The sequence below is a fragment of the Clupea harengus genome, chromosome 24 (assembly GCF_900700415.2).
Source record: "Clupea harengus chromosome 24, Ch_v2.0.2, whole genome shotgun sequence".
Classification (NCBI taxonomy): Eukaryota; Metazoa; Chordata; class Actinopteri; order Clupeiformes; family Clupeidae; genus Clupea; species Clupea harengus.
The window spans coordinates 6,538,110-6,550,287 of record NC_045175.1 but is presented as its reverse complement, the minus strand read 5'-3'; the positions used below and the strand labels follow the sequence as shown (position 1 = coordinate 6,550,287).

The following is a 12,178-nucleotide window of genomic DNA, read 5'->3' as shown; positions in this document are numbered from 1 at the left end:
CTGTGGTCTATGTTGCAATGCTGGCCAGTCCTAGTTTGGCAATCTTAGTGTCTACCACTGAAGCACTTTACGCCTCTGACACACCAAGCCGACGGTCGGCCGTTGGCCAATGACAGGCCGTCGGTGAGCGCCTGCAGCGCCTGTTGGCGGCCTTTCGGCTGCTTGAGCGTGTTGAGTTGGGGGTGGAGCCCGTCTGTGAGAGAGATCACTTTGATTGGCGGTTCAGCGAAACCAAGACAGTGTGTGTGTGCACAGTACAAAGCTTACAGCACCACAGCAAAACCTGGAATACTTCAGGACATGTGTGTGTGTGTGTCTGTGTGTGTGGCTGTGTGTGTGTGTGTGTCTCTGTGTGTGTGTGTGTGTGTGTGTGGCTGTAGGCTGTGTGTTCTTGTACCAGATGAAGGTTGTGTTGCCTTCCATATTGCAGTAGGCGTTGCAGGTCAGTGTCACATTGTGTCCCTGTATGACTGTATCAGGCGTCATTAACATCTGCAGATCAGAAGAAGAAAAGTGTACCAAACAACACTGACTGTTTACACCTGGCCTTAAAATGCATTTTGGGTGATCGCCTTGCATCTAATGGTGCTTGACCACATACAGTACAGGTATAAAGACCACATGACAGTACAGGTGTAAACACCACATGACAGTACAGGTATAAAGACCACATGGCAGTACAGGTGTAAAGACCACATGACAGTACAGGTATAAAGACCACATGACAGTACAGGTGTAAAGACCACATGACAGTACAGGTGTAAAGAACACATGACAGTACAGGTGTAAAGACGTCATGACGACGGATTGTGATCTTTTATTTTTGTTATTTGTTGTTTTTTTGGACCCTCACAAACGAGAGATGCATACACAAGCCGTTATGGAAACTATACTATTGTAATCACACACACACACACACACACACACACACACACACACACACACACACACACACACACACACACACACACACACACACACACACTCACACACACACACACACACACACACACACACACACACACACACACACACACACACACACACACACACACACACACACACACACACACACAAACAGTATCTATGCACCTGTTATATACACCTGTTGCTCCCATATGGATAGCTCTGTAAAACACACTTGTCATTACTTGCATCAATACCTGCATGGTAAAAAGCTTGCATACAGATTTAATACTAAAATGGCATAACATCAACATGCATCCATCTGCCTCTCTGTCAATCTGAATGACACATACTGTATTTTTCTAGAGTTCATAGAAAAATGTATTAAAGCCAAAAATAGAAGCTATTTAATTGCATTTCAATGATGATCTGTACTGTACTGGAGAAAAAAATCAATTAAATCACAATTTGTCACTTTTTATGTCAAACAGAAATAAAATACACCCTACACTAACCATAAAACAAAAGTGAATGTGATGAAATTACAACACATGCACACAAAATAAAAGTGGTACACTCTGTGCACTCCAAGCTAATTATTGTCATTGTGCCCTACTGGCTAAGCCTGCAAGCATGTCTTAGATACTGTATATTAGCTGGTTAATTACAGTATTATAATTAAAATAACACTATGCAACAATTTGACACTTTTTGAGGTATGGTTTTACAGGCAACTAGTTTTGGTACCCTCCTCAAATTCATTTTGATAGCATATGGTCATGTGAAGCACAGATAAACACCTGTGTCTTCCCCACTAGCCATCCAGGATATGCCCTATGTAGTTCTGTGTAACAGGCTGGAACACCCTACAAAAATGGAAGAAAAGCTTTCACACGCATGACATTGCCAGCTATACTGCCAAAAGACACCAGTTAGTGTGTTGGCAAGCTTCTATCAGTGTCAGCTAGGCTGTTGGTGGTGTATGCAAAGTTTTTGCATGTATTTAAGGTAGTTAGCTTACTAGTTTTGGAACAGAACTCCGTATTGCTGCTTTAATTAATAGTATTATAAGGTCTGTTTCTGTTCTATCTATTGGTAAGTAGAGTTCATAAAGAATGCCAAGCTAATTACACCGACTAAATGCCAAATGTGTATGTAAGCGATAATAATTACCACTGTTCTATTTACACTGATTTAATACAACACACTTTGTTTTTTTTCCCATATTAATCAATATTGAATAAGTTAATTAAAACTAAGTATTAAGTATATAGTACCTACTTAAATATCACACAACATCTGCCATGCCTCAAACGTTTTGATCTTTCCTGGGACAGTGAGACTTTTAAAAATTCTTCTTCTTCTTCCAATGATGTAAATATATAATATTATATATTATTATTGTCTATGAAGTGTAGCTTCCAGTAAAGTAAACCGCACAGGGTGTCAGCGTACCCACCCATAGGTTCTCCACTGACACTAACCACATGTGTTGTGTCGCCAGACCAGCACTTCAAAACCAAAACAACAAACAAGCCAAAACAACAAACAAGCCAAAACAACAAACAAGCCAAAACGAACGTTACGCCCGTAAGTCAGCTGCATTATGGGAAGCATCTGGGGACATGATACACGACCTCCTCGGCTTCCCCTAAGCCGTTGGGTTTGTGGGAGAGGCAGAGGTGTCCACCCTCCCATTGTGTGCATTAGACACCAGAGCCCATTAGCAGGCCTAAATCCCACCGGCGGACACGCCTTTGGGGAGCTGTATTTAAAGGCCCATGGCATGAAGGTCCCTCACACATCGAGCTTGGGCCAAGGAACAATCCGGAACAACTTCCACACCCAGACACCGAAGCAGCATGGAGCTCAGAGTTTCCCTCTCCCTTCTTGTGCTGTTGCTGGGCCTGTGTGAGGCTATGCCCTTCATGGTAATATGGTTTCAGTGCTCTGTAGAAGTCTCTCTCTACAAACTTTAAAGCGGAAATATGTAGTGTCTTAAAACGTAGGCTCTTGTAGATCGGTAGTTTTGAGAAACGTAATAATTTTGATGGCACAGTCAAGTGAAGGAGGGATAAAAATCCATGTTGCTCCAACTGGCTACCTGGGTTTCTCACTATGTAACTCTTGTGGTCTGAGTATGAAACCCTGCAGTACTATTAAACATCACATCACCAAATACATATGTAGCCAAACACATCAGTTATCTAGCTTTAATCAGCGCCAGCCTTACTGTTGGCTGTTAGCCTGTCAGCTTGCTAATTCATTTTAATCATGCTATTTTTTGAGGTTTGTGTGTGTCTCTTTATGGTTGTCTCAGAGTGGTGTTGACTATGACATTTTCACACACGAACCAGAGGATACGGACTTAACAACCCAGATTCTGACCGCTAACAAAGGTATGTTTGATATGATAACATATACATTTTATAACACTAGCCTTTAGGGATGAGAATTGATAAGATTTTAACGATTCCGATTCCATAATGATTCTTTCTTATCGATTCGATTCCTTATCGAAAAAAAAGAATACAAACGAGTTTATTTACATTTATTTTCTTTTATATAATATTCTCTGAATAGACGATGCACAGCATATACAGTATGTATGTATACATTTACATGTTTTAAATAACCAAAAACAAACCTAAGAATAGGTCAACAAACTCTCAAAGTAGGGTCCAGAGACCCATAGCCTAGGGATCCTTGTCCTTGATGGGGTGCCAGGGGGTCCCAAAAAATTAGTTTTGACTATAATTCCAACCATAAGTAACAGAATGTATGACTGATTTGGTAATAGGTTTCATACAAATTTTGTAATAAAACATCTAAACTCAAAAATCTCATCAGATGGGGGAGCCTGGAAAATATCTTATCAATTAGGGATCCCTCCCTGGTCTAATTTGTGGCAGTTTAGGTGTCCTTGATATACCAGTTTGAGAACCGCTGTGCTAAATAATATTTGAACATGCCAATTACAGTGCTGTTTTTTTTTTTTTACAAGTGTATTCACCTTGAACTAAAAATGATTGATTGATTGATCTTCACTCCATAGCGCTCAAAAACGCGACATTCCTGAAAAGTTGTTGCATGCAGTATGGACAAATGTTTCGGAGTAATGGTAGTTTCCCCCCCCCTTTGACGAAAGAGACGTTTTGCAAGCACTGCAAGTGGCCCTGTGGTCGTCTTTTTGCGTGAAATATAACCACACTTTTGAACGCCTCTGCCTAGACGCCATGTTGGCTGCAGTCTAAAACAAAACAAAGCTGCGTGTGTGTGACATACCTAAACTGCACTTACATCGATACCGGAATAAAATTTTTTTTTTTAAGTATTGATAGCGGAATCGAAAAGGATTTTGGCTAACGATTCCAAGGAATCGGTCCACTGGGAACTGGTTCTTAACAAGAACCGGTTCTCGATTCCCATCCCTACTAGCCTTGTTATAAACATAGTAGATGACAGCTCATAAAATTGTGAATGCCATAGCTGCCTATGTAACATGCTTATTAACTGTCATAGCTGCCTATGCAACATGCTTCTAAACTGTCATAGCTTGCAGAAGATTGTCACATAACACTGGACACTGACTTTCATTCCAACTTATGACAGGATAATGTCTTTCACAATGGGTTAATGACATGGCTATGTCAACCTTATGACAGAGGTTTCAAGCAAAGTGTTATTACTACTGAAGTATCGCAATGAGTCACTTCAGGAATGACGTTCCTTCCTGTAGACTCTGAGGAGCTTCTGGTAGAAGGAGATGTTGCTGTTCAGCTACAAAGAAATGCAGTGTCCTGCTTCTTCTGCAAATGGAAGAAATCTGCCAACGGGCTTGTTGAAGTTCCTATGACTATAAGCCCTGATTTCTGTAAGTGTATTTCTTCATGTTTCACTAAGTTCATTGATGAAGCGGTTGTTTGCCATTCATGTGTGGTGAACACCACACAGTCCCCAGGCTTGACAGATTTTGAAATGCTTCCCACAGCAAATTGATCTATATAATCTCTATTAAGATTAATGAATCATAAAGCATGTAATTCATTTGAGTATTTTTTTTATTGATTGGCAGCCCTACATATAATATAAGCCACCGCACTGCCGTAGACTTACTCTACCTCATACCCTATGCTAGCATTTATATACAATATATAATATTGCCACCATCAACATGTTTCTCTGCTCCTACTCCCCTTACCCCTGTAACAGTAAACATTTGAGCACAGTGTATACCCACTAAACTGGTCTTGTTTGTATCATGTATTTACCACCGGATGTCTGTATATATATTATGTACACCTACCAAATGCAGGATATGTACAACACCTGTTGTTTCCCATCCCCTTCTGCCACACAACCCTCCCCCCATCCCCCCTTCCTCTCCACCCGGCCGACCTCAAGCAGATGGGTCCCCCCTTATGTGCCGTGGTTCTGCTTAAGGTTCCTTCCGTACTAACAGGGAGTTTTTTCTTGCCCGTGTTGCCATTGTGCTTGCACTAAGGGGGTTCAGGCTCTGGGCTCTGTAAAGCACCTAGAGACAATTGTATTGTTATGGCGCTATATAAATAAAATTGATTTGAATTGAATATAATATAATATATACTCCAGTAGCAGCCCATAGGTTGAGTATGAAGTATGAGCGGCATGACATTTCTCAACGGTTTCTGGCTAATTTGATCATGAGGAACAAAACTAGGGTGCTGTAACCTATGGGCTGCTCCTGGAGTAATAATATAATTACAGGATGCCTGAAAGAGATCAAACGTTCACGTTTGCTTTGTGTTTCAGCCTTCTATGACAGGATGAAAATTGAAAAGGCCATGCTGACCTTCCATGAACAAACCTGCGTCCGCTTTGTTCCTCGCTCAACAGAGGTCGACTACCTCAGCCTAGAGAACGGACGCGGGTGAGTTAGCGCATCACCATTTGTTTGGAACTTTCTGGAATGACACCAAAGTGCACAGGTTCCCAATCCCTCTCCTCAACCACCCAGCAACCAACAACTCAAATTCGAAGTTGCTTCATTAGCATGACGATTGACGATACGGTTCAATACGGTGTTTCCAAAACTAGTAGCCTACTAACTGAAACGACCGAGAAACATACCGAGTGTGATGTCACAGTAACAAACATAACGCGAGCGTAGTTGGTTAAACAACACAGTAATGTGAAGGAGTATCGTCTATCTGCTCAATGAAACACACTGTATTAGGTTACAAACAACAAAATACAACGACAGGTACGAGGATTATTGTTTCTTTCTAGGTCTCTCTCTGTGTGTGTCTGTGTTTCTGAGAAAACTGTCGGGGAGATAAGAGGAGAGGATAAAACCAATTATTAATAGGCCAGTAACCCCAGTTCTCAATTCTCATTCTTCCATTGCTCAGATGCCACTCGTACATCGGGAGAGCGGGAGGCATGCAGGTGGTGTCCCTCAACAGGTACTACTGCGTTTACAACAGCATCATTCAGCACGAGCTCAACCATGCACTGGGCTTCTACCACGAGCACACCAGGGCGGATAGAGACCAGTATGTGAAAATCCACTGGGAATACATCGACCCAGGTGAGCAGCACTCTCCTATTCTCTCCCTGGGGCATGAAAAGACCTGGTCTTCAATCATGTTTTACTTACTGTTGGTAATTTCACAGTAATGTTTAGTAGTAACGCAATATTTTAATCTCTATTAATCAGACTTAAATACAAGTGGCTGATACATGAGCCCTGTGTGGTTTTCTCGTCTCTTCTCCCTTACACTGCACTCAGATCAAGTTCATCACTCATATATCCTCTTTTTTTCTATTCATTTGACAGAAAGTAAATACAACTTTAACAAACAATTTGGCAACACCCTGGGTACTCCCTATGAATACTCTTCTGTGATGCATTATGGGAGGTAAGGCAAAACAATAAGAGGCACTGAATCAGTCAAGTGTCAAATGTGAAAATCAACAAGTCCACCTACCTGTCTGTCATTTAGTCAATCTGTCAATTAATCTCTCGCTCTCTCTCTATATCTCATTAATCAATACCATTAATTGGTTTATGTAGAACTGCTTTCTCCAACCAGAATGGAAAGTCAGCAATCACTACCATCCCCGACCCGACTGTCTCCATTGGACAAGCACAGGGTCTCTCCACCACTGACATCCTGAGGATCAACAAACTGTATGGATGCTGTAAGTATGCATGTATGATGGATGCTGAAGTATGCATGTATGACGGATGCTGAAGTATGCATGTATGATGGATGCTGAAGTATGCATGTATGATGGATGCTGTAAGTATGCATGTATGATGGATGCTGTAAGTATGCATGTATGATGGATGCTGTAAGTATGCATGTATGACTGATGCTGTAAGTACGCATGTATGACTGATGCTGTAAGTACACATGTATGACGGATGCTGTAAGTACACATGTATGACTGATGCTGTAAGTACGCATATATGACGGATGCTGTAAGTACACATATATGACTGATGCTGTAAGTACACATATATGACGGATGCTGTAGGTACACATATATGACGGATGCTGTAAGTATGCATGTATGACGACTCCTGTGCGCCTAGTCCAATAATGGTCACCACTGCAGTGGTGAGGTGTGAGATGTCAACCACATGAAGTTGAGGGGTTTGATTCCCCAAAAACATGAGCAGTGGTAACTGCACAAGAGTGTGTTTGCTTTGGGATGAAACATAAGCAGTGGTAACTGCACAAGAGTGTGTTTGCTTTGGGAAGAACTGTCTTCCAAATTCCTATCATCAATTAATGGATAAAAGCATTTTCTTAAAGAATAAATCTACATGTAAATGGTAAAATGTGTATCTACTGTAAACTGTAAATTGCCTTGGATAAAAGTGTTTCCCATAAAAAAAATAGACGTAAATGATTAGGTATAAATATATGCCTATAAACTTAGCAAATGTTATCATCTATTTGTTTCTCCTTATAAGAATAGGAAACATCTCCTAACAGGAATGGTGGCTACTGGCTGAAAATGAAGACCTCTCCCTAAGCGCTGTCCTCTCTGGCAGCCTGAAGACCTAAGCGCTGTCCTCTCTGGTGGCCTGAAGACACCGAGGCTGTCCCAGTCTCTCCCCACTACATGTATGCTGCCCCAGTCTCTCCCCACTACATGTATGCTGCCCCAGTCTCTCCCCACTGCATGTATGCTGCAGAACCTAATACTGCAATAATTTCCCATTCATGTAATAAGACGCCCCATACTGTAATTTATTAATATTTTCGCTACTTATACTAATAATGGAATAAACTCCCAATAATGTCATTGAATGTCTTAACGAGTGATGTAATACCTTAACTGGGTTAACCTTATCTGGCAGAACCCAGTGTTATACCTTATCTGGCAGAACCCAGTGTTATACCTTCCCAATAAGTAGAGCCAGACCATTGTTGTCATTTCTGTCCGACTAAAATAAAATGTTTCGTCAAATTCAGTAAATGGCTCCCCGTGGTCTTCCAGCTGGGCGCTCTGTGTGTGCACTCTCAGTTCTGTAAACAGGAAGTAGCCCGGACTAGGTCATACGCTATTTCAGCCAATCAACACGTTTCAGGAGCACATCATGGATTAATGGTGTAATGTGATTGGTTGTCGAGCACAAGTATCAACAGCCTTTCGCTAGATTGGCTGAACTGTTGCACATACAATAGTATCGAATAATGTATGAATATGATAAACACACCAACTGTAACATGCAGCATGCCTTGTCCTTTGAGACTACCAAGCTGTGAATCATGTAGGGCAGGCTCTACCAGTGAGTATTAACTGAGAATAAACCAGACTATGCCATTTAAAAACCTGGCAACCCTGAAATGAAGTACGGGCTCTAAGGACACACTGTGAGACAGGTGTTAGAAACCAAATGTTTAGATTGGATTATACCTCAGCTGGTGCATATTGCTCAGTCCTCCATTTGGTTCGCTAATAATCACGACGGCTCTCAAAATTCTAGACGCTAAAGCACCGTCTGTCAGTTTTTCTCAACAGGGGGTCTTGAGATGAGCTTAATGAGATGAAAGGAAATAATTTAAAACAATAAGCTTAATTTATCAAGTGAAATACACAAACAGTTGTGCGGAGAGCTTTTTTTAAATATAAATTCCAACCCATTTCTATTTAAAAGATTATTATTATTATTATTATTATTATTAGACAGATTCAAGAAAACATTTGGCATTCATATTTTGTGTTTTAAGTGAATTGTGCCACCTATCAACTTTCAAACTCTGACACACTTGGAAGTATTGATACATGAGGCCCATTACTGAACGCTTCAAATACAAAAACTTAATTCTTCAACTCACATAACTAATACAAAGACGTTAATATCACATAAGAGCCTTTGTACTCTCTGTCGATGTAAAGAACTAGGGAAATGGAAATTAAGGATTCCGCTTGTGATATGTGAATCCCACTGGAGCGGCAAAAGTCATTTTTGAATGTTTTTATGAGGACAAATGGAATAAGCTTGACAAACTGCATTGGACTTTGAAGTGTGGGCCTTGTGGGCAAACAGTCGAGAATCACTGCTTTATGTCATATGCTACTAAGCTGTCATAGTAGCACTATCATGATATTAACTGATCATGGTGACTTAACACTTTAATCACTGGAAACTGACTCTCATCACTCAGTGCGTGATATCTGTCATGGCGTCTCTTGGCTATGTCAGACTTTTGATGTGTATTACTGTAAACCGTTACCAGTCCAGTTACATCTTGTGTCAACATGCAGTACAATATATAGTACAATGCACTTACTACAGTGAGTGTAATGTACACAGAATCTCAGGATGCCTCATATAAAGCAAGGCCACACATACAAACAATGACACGCGCTTAGTTTCACGCCAACACGATGGGACACACGGCCATTTTAATCAGTGTGGAGTGACAAAATGGAAATAAATAATATGTTAAAAAAACAACCTTTATTTAAAAAAACAACAAAAATCAAAACAAACGATACTTTGGATGCGGTCATTTCTTATATCCCTTCCTTGCCAGAGCTTGTGGCAGAAGTGAACACAATGAGTGGGTTTTACAGGATCACACTGACTTGGCACCAACACTAGGCTATAGTAGAAAGTTCATCTGTACAAAAGAATTTTGCCCTAAAAATACACATGGGGATTTGTTTTACATACAGCGCTGCTAAGATCAAAAATAAAATAAAAAGATCTAAAACACACACAATTTATTGGATGACGCACCATTTTTTGGATGGCTGTTGTTATTTTTAAATATTATTTCCATTTTTTAAACTAAACTTAAACTAAAAATAAAACTAAGAGAAAAAAAAAACCAAAGAAGCAAGCACACATTGTTTTTGTTTTGTTTTTCCCTCACCAAAGTTTGTCACTCCGTCACCACTGTGGGTGAAAGTGCACTGTTCATTTGTGCGAGACAGAGGCTGCAGTACCTTCTCTGTCCTTCAGGAGCCGCAATTCCTTCTCTGTCCTTCTGCTCTCCACCGAAGAGCCTAAACATGATCCAAACGCTGGGTTGACGCTCACTGGGAAACCTTTGCTCTATGCTGTCTGTGAGTGGAGTCCATGCTAGAGCAAGGGTAATCACCATCATTATCATCATCATCATCATCATCATCATCATCATCATCATCATCATCATCGTCATTATCGATTGGACAGTTCTTATTGTGGGTTCAAGGGGCCACTGGGTTGAAGGGGGAACAGCAATGTCTTTAATTAAGGTAAACATGTTGCAAAATGTTTGCAAAAGAGCTTGTAGACTTGATGTGAGAACTTTGTAGAACAAAAATCTGAACTCTTACGTTTACAGTTTCACTTGTATAAAATATTCACACACATGTGAGCTGAATTTGAAGTCACAGACAAAAAAAAACAACAAAAAAACAAACACATGAGGGCTTGTAGAAAACATGTGAACTTGTACGTTGAAATTTTCACTCATAGAAAACATCCACACACCCGTGCTCTGAATGTGAAGTCACAAAGAAATATGTACAGATGTGTAAATTAATATGTACACAAATCAGCTGCAAACCTGCAAACCAACATTTACTCATATATATATATGTATTTCTTTTTACGAGTCAATTTTCCAGTACAACCACAACTTGGGGACAACCGTTTGAATCAGTCCCTGCAACTTCATATCTGCACACCTTGACTTTTGCAATGTTTTTTTTCAACAAAGTTAAGTGAGATAGTTAGCCATGTTACACTGTGGATATATGGTAAGCTAGCTAGCTAGCATCCGCCCATATTGGTGCTCCATAGCAGATCTAACTCTGCAGAGCCATGCTTCTTCTGACTTCTGATTGGTTCACCCACCCCACTCCCCATTCTGCTCTCTCAGTACCTGAACTATTTTCACATTTCCTCTTGAGTTAGCATATCGCTAGTTACCTCTTCCGTGTCTTCTTCAAGTAGAGTTTCAAAGTCTGTCTTTTTTTGTCATCTGTAGGATGTCGGCCTTTCCCTCGACTTTTCAAAATCGTATGAAATGTATCTTTTAAGAAATATTTTAGGTCACAAACAGCTCGTTTAGTTACTAAAGAAGGTAAAATATATTCATTTCGCCCGGAGCCTCGCTCCTCATGTCTGCTCAGTTGCGTGCCATAACTGGAACCCCCAATTCGCAACACATTTACCACGAGAAGTTACATACAGTAAGTCAAAGACTTCTTTGCAGATTTGAAGATTGCAGATTTGAAGTCGCAGAGGCCGATTGGAAACGTTGTAACCACTGAGGCGTTGGTTGTACTGGAAAATGGACTCCAAAAATTAATGTTGGATTCCTGTCCTCAGTGACTTAGTGTAGCCTCAGTGACTTCCATTCTGCTCTGTCTGCCCCACCCAAACATGCAGCTGACTCCCCTTTCTTAGAGGAATGGAGAAGTCCATGACCTCCATCTAAGCCACCATCTTCATAACCTCCACCCTCCAAAAAACAGGACAGCTTTGCGTCCCCATCACTGTCACATGGCAGGCTGGTGACCCTGCTGTCCCCTCTGCCCAGCTCATTATTAGTCCTCCTCCTCCCTTTCCATCAGAGGAGAGGCCAGTGGCGGCCATGATGAGCCCATGACCCGTCTGTCAGACCCCCCCCCCCCTGTCTGTCAGACCCCTCCTCCTCCTCCTCCTCCTCCATCGTCCCAGTCAGTTGAAGGAGAAGCCAGGGACGGTCATGATGAGTCCAGTCCCCAGTTATCTACCCCCCCCCCCACCCCCCCTCCCGTTGTTCCCCGTCAGACG

At 41.2% G+C, this 12,178-nt stretch overlaps 2 protein-coding genes across 2 annotated transcripts in view; one reads left to right on the top strand and one right to left on the bottom strand.

Annotated features, from left to right (window-relative positions):
* The first annotated feature begins 2,681 nt into the window (after positions 1-2,681).
* On the top strand, positions 2,682-7,142 carry LOC105890308 (hatching enzyme 1.2-like). Its single transcript, XM_031561770.2, has 7 exons — positions 2,682-2,837; positions 3,227-3,305; positions 4,646-4,780; positions 5,698-5,815; positions 6,297-6,475; positions 6,725-6,806; positions 6,962-7,142. Exons 1-7 carry the CDS (start codon positions 2,769-2,771, stop codon positions 7,140-7,142), a joined length of 843 nt encoding a protein of 280 aa, XP_031417630.1. The 5' UTR covers positions 2,682-2,768.
* Positions 7,143-12,157: 5,015 nt separating this feature from the next.
* Positions 12,158-12,178, bottom strand: part of sdk1b (sidekick cell adhesion molecule 1b) — a 233,070-nt gene continuing 233,049 nt past the window's right edge. Inside the window, exon 41 of the mRNA XM_042703418.1 lies at positions 12,158-12,178. This exon is cut by the window's right edge and continues 332 nt beyond it. Within this exon, the coding sequence (XP_042559352.1) occupies positions 12,172-12,178 (7 nt within the window). The 3' untranslated portion in view covers positions 12,158-12,171.

Coding starts and splice junctions, on each gene's coding strand:
- LOC105890308 (XM_031561770.2), top strand. CDS start 2,769: ATGGAGCTCAGAGTTTCCCTCTCCCTTCTTGTGCTGTTGCTGGGCCTG. Junction 5,816..6,296: donor AGCCTAGAGAACGGACGCGG/GTGAGTTAGCGC, acceptor TCCATTGCTCAG/ATGCCACTCGTACATCGGGA. Junction 6,476..6,724: donor CTGGGAATACATCGACCCAG/GTGAGCAGCACT, acceptor TTCATTTGACAG/AAAGTAAATACAACTTTAAC.